Genomic DNA, 17,872 nt, shown 5'->3' on the forward strand with positions numbered 1-17,872 from the left:
CAGTTGTATCCACAATGTATGTCTGTTAATATAATACCACAGAGAACTAACTTTAAATATTGCCTGTTAGGGTTAAACTAACAACCATTCAGTCTGACTTCACTTTAAATAACTTAACGTTTTCTGACTTGATATAATTTGCACTTATTTGGTGTCCTATACATACATATATTGTTCAACAGAGGTCTGTAAAATTCCCCAAACTATGATGTAGCAATGCTCATTTAAGGTAACTAGAAGAATACAGAATGTTTGAGTAATGTGACTTCAATTTACAACGACTAAACTACACACACAACACACGACTTTTACAGAGTTACATAACGAAATTTGTAACGACTCGATTTTGAAATAAATACTTTTAACGCTATTGTTATAAAAAGTAAATCATCATTGTATGTAATATCACCAAATAAACTAAACAATAACTCTTACACTGAACAGTCTTGCATATCCAACAATTAGCACTGTGTATTTTAATGAAACTAATAAAAGTGCTTTAATAAAATAATTAATAAGGAAACGTTTTAAGTTTTATTGGTCTAATTTACCGTTGTTCTTTTTGTAGTTGTAGATGCTCCAGTCAGTACACCGTTTTCAATAAAGCATAATTACAAAGGTAAGCTACATATATTCTTTGTAACATGTCATTGATGGCCACATTCGTTCTTTTTAATATAAGTTTCAATGATTCAAACAATTTCCTTTTATGTATACTGTTTGTTTGTTTGTTTTGAATTTTGCTCAAAGCTACACAAAGGCCATTTGCGCTAGCCGTCCCTAATTTAGTACAGTAAGAGTAGAGAGAAGGCAGCTAGTCATCACCACCCACCGCCAACTCTTGGGCTACTCTTTTACCAATGAATAGTGGGATTGACCGTAACATTATAACGCTCACACGGCTGAAAGGGCGAGCATGTTTGGTGCGACGGGGATTTGAACCCGCGACCCTCAGATTACGAGTCAAACTCCTTAATCCACGTGGCCATGCCGGGCCTCATGTATACTGTAGTGGTATTTCTGTCATTTCAAAGAGAACGAGGATTTTAAAAAAGCGGAATTTTATTATTATTTACGTTTTTTGTGTTTACTTCATCTTACAAATGTTAAGGACCACAATTTATGTACAAAAATCACATTTTATATATTTCCTGTGCATGAGGTGTTTACATTTTACCTTAAATCATTGTCAGATTCATTAAAAATATTATTGATTGATAGTTGATATAGATTCCTAAACGTTAAGGCACAGAAGCTGAACTTATGAGTCTGTATTCTTTTTTGTTATTTGATTCCCAGCAACCATATTACAGATGATTTTAGCACATAGAGCCATACTGGTCTTGCACCTGCGTGATAAAGGCAATATAATATTAGTACAGAAAACTTGTAAATTAAGACTGTTCTACTGAATACAGAGAGAATCCTGGTCGACACACAATTATTTGCCCAGAGAAGAACTTAACCACATACTTCACTATTAACCTACGTATCATACAGTCCATCAATTACATATATGATATAACACCTCCTGTTTCAGTTGGTACACATCCAATTCTAATGATCACAGACAGTTTTTTCAAGCGATTATTGAAATTTAAAAGCCACTACAACCTTTTTCCAAACCAATGTCTTTCATGCTAAGCCTTCAGACTCTTCATTCAATCTGTTGAAGTAAGATGGGTTAGTTCATCAAATCAAGCCCGACTCATGCAACAGAAGAATCAGCTCTTTTGTGTTGTATGAAATCAGACTGATAGCAAGTTCAAAAAGTGCTAACATTTGTCACATCATCTCCTCTGAAAAATATACTATGTCGTAAATGTCATCCCATATTTACAGGTCTTCAAAGATTGGTTTCGTTGGATTCTGTTTATACCCTCTTCTGCAGAGACAGAATCATTCTGTGTTTTCTGAAAATTTTCCTGAGGCAAATCACATGTATCACTTAATCTTTTATTCAAACCAGCCATGCTATGTGGTGGTATCCATATGTGAAAGCATTCAAAATATGTTATATTTCATTGCAACATTAGTTTTTCCTTCATAAGCAAAGCACGATTCAAAAGTTGATGCAATAGAAATATCAGTGGATTCAACCTCATTTATTTAATAAGTGACCATTTACACGTATTGTACCTTTGTGTCTGGAATACATACTTGGCATTTTGTTCTGTACAAAGACGTCTTCTAAATCAACGTAAGCAAAATCATTGTTTTCTTCTGTCTAAAGGCTCCGTGCAAGAAAATGGTTATGGTTAAATGCCAGTTCTTGGAATCTAATACAAAGGAACAAAATCGCTCATCAAAAGAGAATAAGCCAACCATTTTACTCTTTTTGATAACATATGTATCTTCCTAACCCAGAACTGTACACAGAAGAGTGTTGGACAATCTAATACAGCGTGTAATGAGGAGGAATCTCGAGATAGGTTTTCACAGATCTTATACAGATGTTCCTCCAAGATGAAACATGAATTATAGATGTACAAGCTGAAAATTATACAGTCGAGTCAGATTAAAGTATTTCCCATCAGTTAGCAGGTAAAACCTATTTAATTCTACTTCACCCAATATGTTTACTATTGCATGTATGTTCTTCGAAAGATTAATCCCATCCATTTTGTTATCATTGCTATGGCTTTTGATTTTTGCATCTACCGCTTTACATAAGTCAATACAAACAACATTCCGTCCAGGTTTTATTTAAACACTACAAATAATAATACTAAGAATAATAAGTTATTGGCTCATGCTTCAAATGGTATGAAAATTCATAACATTCTTAGTTTTATATACATTACTTGCATGCTGAAGAAAATTCGTAACATTCTTAGTTTTATATACATTACTTGCATGCTGAAGAAAATTCATAACATTCTCAGTTTTATATACATTACTTGCATGCTGAAGAAAATTCGTAACATTCTCAGTTTTATATACATTACTTGCATGCTGCATAATATTCATAACATCCTTAGTTTTATATACATTACTTGCATGCTGCAGAAAATTCGTAACATCCTTAGTTTTATATGCATTACTTGCATGCTGAAGAAAATTCGTAACATTCTCAGTTTTATATACATTACTTGCATGCTGAAAAAAATTCATAACATCCTTAGTTTTATATACATTACTTGCATGCTGAAGAAAATTCGTAATATCCTTAGTTTTATATGCATTACTTGCATGCTGAAGAAAATTCGTAACATTCTCAGTTTTATATACATTACTTGCATGCTGAAGAAAATTCGTAACATCCTTAGTTTTATATACATTACTTGCATGCTGCAGAAAATTCGTAACATCCTTAGTTTTATATACATTACTTGCATGCTGAAGAAAATTCGTAACATCCTTAGTTTTATATACATTACTTGCATGCTGAAGAAAATTCGTAACATCCTTAGTTTTATATACATTACTTGCATGCTGCAGAAAATTCGTAACATCCTTAGTTTTATATACATTACTTGCATGCTGCAGAAAATTCGTAACATCCTTAGTTTTATATACATTACTTGCATGCTGAAGAAAATTCGTAACATCCTTAGTTTTATATACATTACTTGCATGCTGAAGAAAATTCATAACATCCTTAGTTTTATATACATTACTTGCATGCTGCAGAAAATTCGTAACATCCTTAGTTTTATATACATTACTTGCATGCTGAAGAAAATTCGTAACATCCTTAGTTTTATATACATTACTTGCATGCTGAAGAAAATTCGTAACATCCTTAGTTTTATATGCATTACTTGCATGCTGAAGAAAATTCGTAACATTCTCAGTTTTATATACATTACTTGCATGCTGAAGAAAATTCGTAACATCCTTAGTTTTATATACATTACTTGCATGCTGCAGAAAATTCGTAACATCATTAGTTTTATATACATTACTTGCATGCTGAAGAAAATTCATAACATTCTCAGTTTTATATACATTACTTGCATGCTGAAGAAAATTCGTAACATTCTCAGTTTTATATACATTACTTGCATGTTGCAGAAAATTCGTAACATCCTTAGTTTTATATACATTACTTGCATGCTGAAGAAAATTCATAACATTCTCAGTTTTATATACATTACTTGCATGCTGAAGAAAATTCGTAACATTCTCAGTTTTATATACATTACTTGCATGCTGAAGAAAATTCGTAAAATTCTCAGTTTTATATACATTACTTGCATGCTGCAGAAAATTCGTAACATCCTTAGTTTTATATACATTACTTGCATGCTGCAGAAAATTCGTAACATTCTCAGTTTTATATACATTACTTGCATGCTGAAGAAAATTCGTAACATTCTCAGTTTTATATACATTACTTGCATGCTGCAGAAAATTTGTAACATCCTTAGTTTTATATACATTACTTGCATGCTGAAGAAAATTCGTAACATTCTCAGTTTTATATACATTACTTGCATGCTGAAGAAAATTCATAACATTCTCAGTTTTATATACGTTACTTGCATGCTGAAGAAAATTCGTAACATTCTCAGTTTTATATACATTACTTGCATGCTGAAGAAATTTCATAACATTCTCAGTTTTATATACACTACTTGCATGCTGCAGAAAATTCATAACATCCTTAGTTTTATATACATTACTTGCATGCTGCAGAAAATTCGTAACATCCTTAGTTTTATATACATTACTTGCATGCTGCAGAAAATTCATAACATCCTTAGTTTTATATACATTACTTGCATGCTGAAGAAAATTCATAACATTCTCAGTTTTATATACGTTACTTGCATGCTGAAGAAAATTCGTAACATCCTTAGTTTTATATACATTACTTGCATGCTGAAGAAAATTCGTAACATTCTCAGTTTTATATACATTACTTGCATGCTGCATAATATTCATAACATCCTTAGTTTTATATACATTACTTGCATGCTGCAGAAAATTCGTAACATCCTTAGTTTTATATGCATTACTTGCATGCTGAAGAAAATTCGTAACATTCTCAGTTTTATATACATTACTTGCATGCTGAAAAAAATTCATAACATCCTTAGTTTTATATACATTACTTGCATGCTGAAGAAAATTCGTAATATCCTTAGTTTTATATGCATTACTTGCATGCTGAAGAAAATTCGTAACATTCTCAGTTTTATATACATTACTTGCATGCTGAAGAAAATTCGTAACATCCTTAGTTTTATATACATTACTTGCATGCTGCAGAAAATTCGTAACATCCTTAGTTTTATATACATTACTTGCATGCTGAAGAAAATTCGTAACATCCTTAGTTTTATATACATTACTTGCATGCTGAAGAAAATTCGTAACATCCTTAGTTTTATATACATTACTTGCATGCTGCAGAAAATTCGTAACATCCTTAGTTTTATATACATTACTTGCATGCTGCAGAAAATTCGTAACATCCTTAGTTTTATATACATTACTTGCATGCTGAAGAAAATTCGTAACATCCTTAGTTTTATATACATTACTTGCATGCTGAAGAAAATTCATAACATCCTTAGTTTTATATACATTACTTGCATGCTGCAGAAAATTCGTAACATCCTTAGTTTTATATACATTACTTGCATGCTGAAGAAAATTCGTAACATCCTTAGTTTTATATACATTACTTGCATGCTGAAGAAAATTCGTAACATTCTCAGTTTTATATACATTACTTGCATGCTGAAGAAAATTCGTAACATCCTTAGTTTTATATACATTACTTGCATGCTGCAGAAAATTCGTAACATCATTAGTTTTATATACATTACTTGCATGCTGAAGAAAATTCATAACATTCTCAGTTTTATATACATTACTTGCATGCTGAAGAAAATTCGTAACATTCTCAGTTTTATATACATTACTTGCATGTTGCAGAAAATTCGTAACATCCTTAGTTTTATATACATTACTTGCATGCTGAAGAAAATTCATAACATTCTCAGTTTTATATACATTACTTGCATGCTGAAGAAAATTCGTAACATTCTCAGTTTTATATACATTACTTGCATGCTGAAGAAAATTCGTAAAATTCTCAGTTTTATATACATTACTTGCATGCTGCAGAAAATTCGTAACATCCTTAGTTTTATATACATTACTTGCATGCTGCAGAAAATTCGTAACATTCTCAGTTTTATATACATTACTTGCATGCTGAAGAAAATTCGTAACATTCTCAGTTTTATATACATTACTTGCATGCTGAAGAAAATTCGTAACATTCTCAGTTTTATATACATTACTTGCATGCTGAAGAAAATTCGTAACATTCTCAGTTTTATATACATTACTTGCATGCTGAAGAAAATTCATAACATTCTCAGTTTTATATAAATTACTTGCATGCTGAAGAAAATTCGTAACATTCTCAGTTTTATATACATTACTTGCATGCTGAAGAAAATTCGTAACATTCTCAGTTTTATATACATTACTTGCATGCTGCAGAAAATTCGTAACATCCTTAGTTTTATATACATTACTTGCATGTTGAAGAAAATTCGTAACATTCTCAGTTTTATATACATTACTTGCATGCTGAAGAAAATTCGTAACATCCTTAGTTTTATATGCATTACTTGCATGCTGAAGAAAATTCGTAACATTCTCAGTCTTATATACATTACTTGCATTCTGAAGAAAATTCGTAACATCCTTAGTTTTATATACATTACTTGCATGCTGAAGAAAATTCGTAACATCCTTAGTTTTATATACATTACTTGCATTCTGAAGAAAATTCGTAACATCCTTAGTTTTATATACATTACTTGCATTCTGAAGAAAATTCATAACATTCTCAGTTTTATATACATTACTTGCATGCTGAAGAAAATTCATAACATTCTCAGTTTTATATACATTACTTGCATGCTGAAGAAAATTCATAACATTCTCAGTTTTATATACACTACTTGCATGCTGCAGAAAATTCATAACATCCTTAGTTTTATATACATTACTTGCATGCTGAAGAAAATTCGTAACATTCTCAGTTTTATATACATTACTTGCATGCTGCAGAAAATTCGTAACATCCTTAGTTTTATATACATTACTTGCATGCTGCAGAAAATTCATAACATCCTTAGTTTTATATACATTACTTGCATGTTGAAGAAAATTCGTAACATTCTCAGTTTTATATACATTACTTGCATGCTGCATAATATTCATAACATCCTTAGTTTTATATACATTACTTGCATGCTGCAGAAAATTCGTAACATCCTTAGTTTTATATGCATTACTTGCATGCTGAAGAAAATTCGTAACATTCTCAGTTTTATATACATTACTTGCATGCTGAAGAAAATTCGTAACATCCTTAGTTTTATATACATTACTTGCATGCTGCAGAAAATTCGTAACATCCTTAGTTTTATATGCATTACTTGCATGCTGAAGAAAATTCGTAACATTCTCAGTTTTATATACATTACTTGCATGCTGAAGAAAATTCGTAACATCCTTAGTTTTATATACATTACTTGCATGCTGCAGAAAATTCGTAACATCCTTAGTTTTATATACATTACTTGCATGCTGCAGAAAATTCGTAACATCCTTAGTTTTATATACATTACTTTCATGCTGCAGAAAATTCGTAACATCCTTAGTTTTATATACATTACTTGCATGCTGCAGAAAATATGTAACATCCTTAGTTTTATATACATTACTTGCATGCTGAAGAAAATTCGTAACATCCTTAGTTTTATATACATTACTTGCATGCTGAAGAAAATTCGTAACATCCTTAGTTTTATATACATTACTTGCATGCTGCAGAAAATTCGTAACATCCTTAGTTTTATATACATTACTTGCATGCTGAAGAAAATTCGTAACATCCTTAGTTTTATATACATTACTTGCATGCTGAAGAAAATTCGTAACATCCTTAGTTTTATATACATTACTTGCATGCTGCAGAAAATTCGAAACATCCTTAGTTTTATATACATTACTTGCATGCTGCAGAAAATTCGTAACATCCTTAGTTTTAGATACATTACTTGCATGCTGCAGAAATTTCGTAACATCCTTAGTTTTATATACATTACTTGCATGCTGCAGAATATTCGTAACATTCTTACTTTTATATACATTACTTGCATGCAGAAGAAAATTGATTTTTTAGAACTAATATCTGAAACAAAATAACATGGCTTGTGGACTTAAGGCTCATCCGATATCATGTTTTGTTTTTCTTCGTATTTCGAGAGAGAATAAACAGTTAATATTTCGCCTCTCTTCTATTGTTTTCTGTCTTTGGAAATCCTGCTCGAAAATGTCTACTAATGTGTTCGTAATTAATGAGTGTAATATTTTATGAAAGTATTAACCAAATGTTTCTAGATGAAGTGAAACTCAAAAATGCTCATCAGTGCGTTAGTTTGTCATTAAAGTAATTTTAACGTTTTGAAAGAAAACGAGAAATATTTGTTTTAATAAACAAAGTTAAACAACTAGGCATCCCCTTCATTGTCTGGGAAATAGTGCGTGCTCTTTGGAATTACGTCATTAGGCCGAAACATTCATCCAGTATTAAATTATAGTAAAAACTACAAGAAAATTTAATATACTGTGTTGAGTGGTGTTCAAGGGTAAACGGTTACTATTTTATTAATAAGGTTCAAAAAATGACCGGCGGAACTTTTGGTTTGGTATGTTTCGAATTTCGCGCAAAGCTACACGAGGGCTGTGTATGCTAGTCGTCTATAATTTAGCAGTGTAAGACTAGAAGGAATGCAGCTAGTCACCACCACCCACCGCAACTCTTGGGCTCCTCTTTTATCAACGAATAGTGAGATTGACCGATACATTATAACACCCCAAGGCCGAAAGACGAGCATGATTGGTGTGACGGGGATTTGAACCCGCGACCTTCAGAGTCGAGTTTCTTAACCACCTGGCCATGCCGGGCCTCTGCGGAGCTATCTGGACCTATCTGAATTGTCTCAGAATACACTTGGTGTCGTTTTAACGCTGCTGGATAAATTACATACAGAATGAAATGCATTTACTATTACAATTACATATTTTTAGGAAATGAAAACGTTGGAAGAAAACAATCAATTTATTTTAATTTTATAAATACTGTAATTAAAACTTACGTACCTTATTTGGTGGGATAGTGTTAAGCGTAGCTTGACACTTTGAAATGGATGTTAAAGATAATGTTATATTTGTAAAATCCATTTTTAGAAAATATTATGTTAATTTCAGATTGCTGTGTGAAAAATGGTGTGCCTAGTTCTTGTCTTAGTCTATGTAACTTCCACGATATTATTTTGGGATATCAACCAGAACCAGGCGAATGTATGGATTATGTTAAAACCATCGTCTCCTGTTTAGCAGGTGAGATTATTTAGTGCTAGTAATAACGTAATTAATTTATTTGTAAGTTGGAATACATTTACGGAAAGGTGCATATATGTAAAGCACAATTAATATCTAAGTAGTTAGTTTTGATATTTTAGCTTTATACTCCGAATATGTATTTGTTTATTGTTAACAACATTGCTTTCCTGTATATATATTAGTCAAAAAAATAAAAATAATTTTGATGGCAAATAAACTTTTGTTTATTATAAGTTTGTTAGAACTATAATTTTACACCAGAAAACTTAATAAGTGACTCAAAAGTAGCTGTTTTTAAACTCGGCTGTCTTTTCAACGCACTAGAAAAATAAAATAAAACTACATGATAGACATTAAACAGAATGATATTATTTGATTTCGAACAACTTAGACCAGTATATAAGGAAAGAGAAGTACCTTCACTGGATGGCTGATACCTTGATTTGTCTGTCATATTGCTTTTTGTATAAGGTTTGTTTTGAATTTCGCGCAAAGCTACCCGAGAGCTATTTGTGCTAGCCGTCCCTAATTTAGCAGTGTAAGACTAGAGGGAAGGCAGCTAGTCATCACCACCCACCGCCAACTCTTGGGATACTCTTTTACCAACGAATAGTGGGATTGACCGTCACATTATACGCCCCCACGGCTGGGAGGGCGAGCATGTTTAGCGCGACGCGGGCGCGAACCCGCGACCCTCGGATTACGAGTCGCACGCCTTACGCGCTTGGCCATGCCAGGCCCTGTTTGAGAAGAAATAGTGATTCAAACAATTTGTGTATGTCATAAATGAATGTTTTTGAGAGCAAACGAATTATTAAAAATACAAAGAGTCAGAAAGATAACTCACGATGTAATAACCGATGAAAATAAAGATAGGGTTAACATAATTGTTGGGCCTGGCATGGCCTAACGCGTAAAGCGTATAATGTGACGGTCAATTGCACTATTCGTTGGTAAAAGAGTAGCTCAAGAGTTGGCGGTGGGTGGTGATGACTAGCTGCCTTTCCTCTAGTCTTACACTGCTAAATTAGGGACGGCTCGGTGCAGTGGGCTAACAACCTACTCACTTAAATACTTGAAGAATCCGCAAGCAATTGCGGCCCTATGTTCCTAGATGGAATCTAATGGTGATAACTAGCTAACATAATTGTTAAACTGATTGAGAATTAAGGTATTCATGTTTTCATTTGAAGTGTTTTTATTAATAATTTCGTGTCGAGACTACATATTCGTAAACATGTAGAAATTACTGTTCTAAACTATATTAAACATGTTTTTTTTTAAATCAGAGGTTAGTGTGAATGGACACATCTTAGGTGATTTATGATTATAACAATCAAATAGAACTTCCGCTGGTCCTGCAGAATACTATCACTTCTTATGTTTATGAATACGCTGATTCGTCTGAAAGGGCTGTAATCCGTTATATAATCCGTTACTCTTTTTGTTTTATCCAACAAAGTTTCGTAAATAGCTATTACGAGTCATAGTTACGTTTCTTCTAGACAAAACACAGAATAACAGTGTTTTTAATGATTCAAATTACATAATCAAATATGCTCACTGGCTCTAGCTAGAAGATGACGTTTGGTTTTGTTGATGTAGGTTTTTGCTAACATGATTTAGAGTGTAGTTATGTTTAATATGTAATAGTTTACTGGATCAGAATCGTTACTTGTAATGGAACAGATTGTAAAAGTAGAGGATCGTATAGCTTTCAGACTACGTAGTTATCTTTAAGGATTCAATATTAAATTCATGCCGTAATTATTCAGAATGTTGTTTCTAATTATCAGGGTAACATTATTGCTAATATGACTCCAAGCACGCTCAACTGTTCAAGATAAAAACCGCATACTAACTGATATTGTTTAGAACACAGTTATCTGAAATGGAACAAGGCCACTTTTTTTTTAAATTGAATTGAACTAAAGTTATTTTTCTCATACTTCGACCAACTATTTTATCCAAATTTCAGTTGCGTTTGGTTTGAAACGAAGACATGTGAAAGTAACGAATATTGTTTTGTTTTTTTAACCGCAAAGCTTCACAGTTGGTTTTTCACGAGTTGTTCTTTCCAAGGAATGGAACTCCGGGTTGTAGCGTCCACAGTCCGTTGACTTTCCACTGACCCTCTGTGGAACTACACTATTTTTTTATACAGAAGATTTCTTTTTTTACTTTTAAAAATACTTTTTTTTTCAGATGGGCGAGATCACATGCCCTGTTGCGTAAGAGAAAACATTCCTGAGATTTGTCGGTCTGTGTGTATCGGAGATTATCAGATCTCTACAGTTTTACAGCACTATACTTGTGTTGACTACACCATATCAACTCTTGCTTGCGTTGCGGAAGGAATAGGTAAGAAAGAATCTTTTATTTTAATCTTAATAACACAGGATGATTAAGTGTTCACAATTAATTGCCTTGTGTTTATAATTGCTCAGTAGATAAAAGATAGAAATAGTTGTTTCTATGTTATAGCATGGAAAAAATTAAAACTACGTTTAATAATAGGTATAGGTTAATTATGAATATTCGTTGGAAGAACATGAAAATCTGAAATGTTGATAAAATCTTACATAACTCTGACAAAATGTTGATCATTAGGTGTCAACCCTCATAAGATCCAGAAATAGTGTATTCGACGTTTTTGTACTGTGAAAATCCAAACTTCCCAGTACATATGATTTATATATAATAATGCCATGAAGGACCCAAGAGAAACAACACAAGATTTCTACAAGCTCACTCTACATATAATCTGTATATAAATAATGCCATGAAGGACCCAAGAGAAACAACACAAGATTTCTACAAGCTCACTCTACATATGATCTGTATATAAATAATGCCATGAAGGACCCAAGAGAAACAACACAAGATTTTTCCAAGATCACTCTACATATGATCTGTATATAAATAATGCCATGAAGGACCCAAGACAAACAACACAAGATTTCTACAAGCTCACTCTACATATGATCTGTATATAAATAATGCCATGAAGGACTCAAGAGAAACAACACAAGATTTCTACAAGCTCACTCTACATATAATCTGTATATAAATAATGCCATGAAGGACCCAAGAGAAACAACACAAGATTTCAACAAGCTCACTCTACATATGATCTGTATATAAATAATGCCATGAAGGACCCAAGAGAAACAACACAAGATTTTTCCAAGATCACTCTACATATGATCTGTATATAAATAATGCCATGAAGGACCCAAGACAAACAACACAAGATTTCTACAAGCTCACTCTACATATGATCTGTATATAAATAATGCCATGAAGGACTCAAGAGAAACAACACAAGATTTTTACAAGCTCACTCTACATATGATCCGTATATAAATAATGCCATGAAGGACTCAAGAGAAACAACACAAGATCTTTACAAACTCACTCTACATATGATCTGTATATAAATAATGCCATGAAGGACCCAAGAGAAACAACACAAGATTTCTACAAGCTCACTCTACATATGATCTGTATATAAATAATGCCATGAAGGACCCAAGAGAAACAACACAAGATTTCTACAAGCTCACTCTACATATGATCTGTATATAAATAATGCCATGAAGGACCCAAGAGAAACAACACAAGATTTTTACAAGCTCACTCTACATATGATCTGTATATAAATAATGCCATGAAGGACCCAAGAGAAACAACACAAGATTTTTACAAGCTCACTCTACATATGATCTGTATATAAATAATGCCATGAAGGACCCAAGAGAAACAACACAAGATTTTTCCAAGATCACTCTACATGTGATCTGTATATAAATAATGCCATGAAGGACTCAAGAGAAACAACACAAGATTTCTACAAGATCACTCTACATATGATCTGTATATAAATAATGCCATGAAGGACCCAAGATATATAACACAAGATTTTTCCAAGATCACTCAAATCACAATATTGCTTACAAATGAGCGAATACATAGAGGCCTCTGAAACAAACCTTGTAGTTAATATTTCTATTAAATGAAATAATAAATATAAAATAGATCTACCTAAATTATTAATGGCTTATAATAATGAAACCTGTCAAGTGTTAGTATTGTACATATAGACTGAATGCTCCGGTTGGATTACCTTTCTTTACGATACTGACCTGCACTTGGCAAATAGTAGTCTTTATAACATGACGGAGTAGCTGTCATGTTCAGTACTGGTTCATTCAAGGTTCGATATTGTACTGGCCAAATAAAAATGATGGCAAAGTCTATTGTTCTATTTGAATCAACTTCGGAGATTATGAATGTGATAGATTGTTGTTGCATATCCTCCAGGATAGCCATTGTTTATCAGTATATAAATGTAGCATTGTGATGTAATCGCGGTCAGTAATAATGTTTTAGTATATTATGGATGTTATTTCCTCTCCTAAACAAATCAAAGGACTTACACCTTTATCAGACCATCACAGCATTTCCAGTTGCCTATACTGTTGAGACAACATAAATACAATAACATATCACATGAAAGTTTCATATTTTTCACTCCACTGTTTGTAAAGAAAGGATTAACTCTTCAATCTACTTCACATGTCATCAGTCATTCGTTATTCACAATTTTACTTTAAATATCACTATAGCAATGTATTATTATTTGCACCTAAAATATGTTGTTTTAGGATGCATATAAAAGCTTTCAAATGTTGTATCTCTTATACAGTTATAAACAGTCATATAATAATCCTGACCACTGTTAAAAGGAAATGTAAACAGAAGTCTGTTGCACGTCAGAACCTTTACTAATTGTCTTTTCTCTTGGTCAGTCATCGTGGTATATATATTTCGTTTCGATTTTAGTGTTGGTAGACTGCAATACAGATGTCTTGAAATACATTAAGATTGATACTCCTGCTGAGGTTGGCACCCACTGTCACGTTAATTGGAAATTTGAAAGGATCACTGAATTAACACATTTGAGACTAGCTTTGATATAAGTACGTTCAAGCTCACGCATGTCACATAATTGGTGTGCACTATCTATGTAAATAAATGACTTGTTTGTGTCAAAAAAGTTCTTAATAAATTGGTCAGTTACCATAAAGTATATACACCTCTGGTGTTAATAATTATCTGTGTTAGCCGTCCCTAATTTAGCAGTGTAAGACTAGAGGGAAGGCAGCTAGTCATCACCACCCACCACCAACGCTACTCTTTTACCAACGAATAGTGGGATTGACCGCACGTTATTACGCCCATACGGCTGAAAGGGCGAACATGTTTGTTGTGACAGGGATTTAAATCCACGACCCTCAGATTACTAGGATTATTTTTTAAATCTTCTTTATTGTAGAGCATTATATTTTAAATGTTTTTTTATGGCAGAGCATTATATTTTTTATTGGATTTAATAATTGTGTCCACCATGTTGATATTTACTAATAAACATTTCGATGTTTTTCTTATGGCTTTATTAAATGACATTTCAAAATCATTGGGGAGGCATACCTTTGATTTTACTGCCATTACACTATTCTCCTCTCAAAAATGGAGTTCATCCTTAGGCCTTATCCCAGGGTTATGGGACAACTACTAGTTGAATGCCAGTTTCTATGTTAAACTAGTTATTTGAATCAAGGAACTCTCACTTCAGACAGTTGCTTTAGTCTTACGTTTGTTTGTTTTGAATTTTTCGCAAAGCTACACGAGAGCTATCTGCGATAGCCGTCCCTAATGTAGTAGCGTAAGACTAGAGGGAAGGCAACTAGTCATCACCACCCTCCGCCAACGCTTGGACTACTCTTTTACCAACGAATAATGCGATTAACCGCACATTATAACGCCCCCACAGCTGAAAGGGCGAGCATATTTGGTGTGAAGGGGATTCGAACCCGCGACCCTCAGATTACAAGTTGAACGCCTTAGACCACCTGGCCATGCCGGGCCTAGTCTTACGTAAGAAAAAATTCAATGTAAATTCAAATTATGGGCTGTTTTGATTAATCACGCAAATTTACACAACGGCCTACGTACGGTGGCAATCCTAAGTTCTAAACTAATAGACTAAATGAAAGAAAATCTAATGAAAAGCATCCACTACCAACCATTTGATTATTCTAATCGAATATTGGAATTCCACTGACAGTTATATTTATATCAACCACCAAAATTTTATAATAATATTCCAAAATGAAACAATATCATTTTCTCGCAATAAAAATATAAATATTAGTTCGGCATTAAAAACAAAAGGGTAACTTACAGCACGTGTTTGTATTTTCTTTCAGCAAAGCCAGATCTGGCTATGTGCTGTTTCTACCGAGGAGAATTGAACCCCTGATTTTAGCGTTGTAATTCGGTATTCTTACTGCTGTACTAGTGGGGGCGACGGGTAACTTATAGGGTAACTAGAAAGTATAATTGCAGTTTCTAAGTAAAAAAAAAATATATAAAATGTATGAGTTGAATAATACGTATTATTGATATTAAAAGCTAACTTAAACATGTCTATTTAGATATACTGCCAGGTTCACCACAAAATTTTGCAGTTAATCCATTATCGAGTGATAAAATCGAAGTGACGTGGACAAGACCTTACCAGCTGATTAACGTGAACCATTATGAGCTGAATGTCACTAAACTTCATTCATTTGATGATCTGGGCTACGTAATAGTTAATGAGGTGAGCTGAACAATTTTTCAGAAAGAATCATATAAAATTCCATAGCTGCACTGAACGTTAAAACTTTGGTGCCAATAGCAAATCTGACTTCAAATCAAATAAAGCAGACTGTAAATTATACATGATATATATAGTTATTTTACAATATTGTATTTTTACTGATAACATTGGTTTAAATCAGCTTTTAAACATCCATTCCTGAAAACTGATGAACTTTTATTTGATAATAGGATACTGAAAGCAGACACAAAGAGGGGAAATCTGTGGTATCTGACCAACAAGAAGGCATCTCTACCAGTATTCACGTGGTCAGTTTAAAATATTAATTATTTAAGTATGATATCCCTTATTGTTTTCCATATATTCTTAAGTAGTGTTAATCTTTACTATATCAATTCGTCAAACAGGTGGCTAAACTCTACAGAAGAACAAAAAAGTGAACGTTTTGTAAATTGGAGTGGAAACAAGGTATTTAGTGCATGAGTGAGGAAACACAGTATGTTAATATAACAGTAAGTTGGCAAACAACGGTCTAAATTTGGCAATTCTGAGGGAATCAATATATCCTGTGTATTTTCATCTGATGATAACATCATCAGAAGCTACTCAGTTACACCATGAGACTATTTCCTTTTGTGACTAACTAATCAGTTGGTGTGAAAAAGTTAAACGTGTTTCTTAGAGTGTTCTTTTCTGAGTTTTTACATTGTCGTACTGTAGTGAGTGAGCTAAAACATTTTTGCATAAGTGTTTTTATTTTTCTTGGTTGATTAACTACTCGGGCAGTTGTGAAGGATTGTGTGTGTTTTTCTTATAGCAAAGCCCCATGGGGCTATCTGCTCAGCCCACCGAGGGGAACCGAACCCCTGATTTTAGCGTTGTAAATCCGGAGACATACCGCTGTACTAGCGGGGGGGGGGTTGTGAAGGAATTAGGCTTGTTACACAATATGTCTTCCTTGAGTGATTAAATTATTAGGCACAGATGAGTTACAAGCATAATGAGTGATATATAAAGAACATACTACATCTTTCGACGAAACATTAGTCTGTCATGTTCAGAGCTGAAGAGGACAAACCAATGTTCTGTCAAAACATATAATTTGCATTCGTATAATAAACCGTTTATTGTGGTTATAAATCGTTGTTTTTCAATTTACTATTAAAGTATTTAGTGTGTTGAAGTTAAAAAACAAGTGTTAAAATATACAAGATGTATTTACTAACACGAGACATACCTCATAAAGTATAATATACGTGGATAATGATCATCAAAGACGAGACATTTTAAAAAAATAGAATTAAAACAAATTGGCCTAACTTTAAAGTAAATGTAGAAATTTGGAATACTAACACGCAGATTGAGCGGCGTTTTAAGGTAAATGAATACGCGTTACTTAAGACTTTTTGTTTTTTTGGTTGAGGTCTAAAACAACACTAACTCAAAATATGTTCAAAACCCACGAGCAAAGCTTAATATCTCCTTCTAGTATAATGAGACTGAACGGACTCTTACACAATTAAAATACGTGTCCACTAGCCTATAATAGTTGTAAGAGATGTGAACATTAATTAACACTCAACACCTCACACAAATGACCCAGAAAGTTTTCAGATAACACTTAGTTGCACCTACATTAAACACTGCAGCCATAACAAAACTTTTCAGATACCCGTTACAGGTGTACATCCTTTTACTTTAATACAGAATTTTAAAATGTATTTGTGTATATGAAACAAATTAATTATTGAATAGTAGAATTATATAATTGAAACTGATTTGTTTTGAATTTCGCGCAAAGCTACACGATGACTATCTGTT

At 32.8% G+C, this 17,872-nt stretch overlaps 1 protein-coding gene across 3 annotated transcripts in view; it reads left to right on the forward strand.

The window, feature by feature from the left end:
- The window catches only part of LOC143252107 (Ig-like and fibronectin type-III domain-containing protein 2), a 163,909-nt gene that overhangs the window by 57,852 nt on the left and 88,185 nt on the right, over window positions 1–17,872 (forward strand). For all 3 annotated transcript variants that reach the window (XM_076503754.1, XM_076503752.1, XM_076503753.1), the window contains exons 6-10: window positions 569–619; window positions 9,250–9,381; window positions 11,590–11,745; window positions 15,885–16,051; window positions 16,282–16,359. In XM_076503754.1, coding sequence (XP_076359869.1) covers window positions 569–619; window positions 9,250–9,381; window positions 11,590–11,745; window positions 15,885–16,051; window positions 16,282–16,359 — 584 coding nt within the window. The remainder of the gene's footprint in view (window positions 1–568; window positions 620–9,249; window positions 9,382–11,589; window positions 11,746–15,884; window positions 16,052–16,281; window positions 16,360–17,872) is intronic.

This window comes from Tachypleus tridentatus, chromosome 6 (genome assembly GCF_004210375.1).
Source record: "Tachypleus tridentatus isolate NWPU-2018 chromosome 6, ASM421037v1, whole genome shotgun sequence".
Classification (NCBI taxonomy): domain Eukaryota; kingdom Metazoa; phylum Arthropoda; class Merostomata; order Xiphosura; family Limulidae; genus Tachypleus; species Tachypleus tridentatus.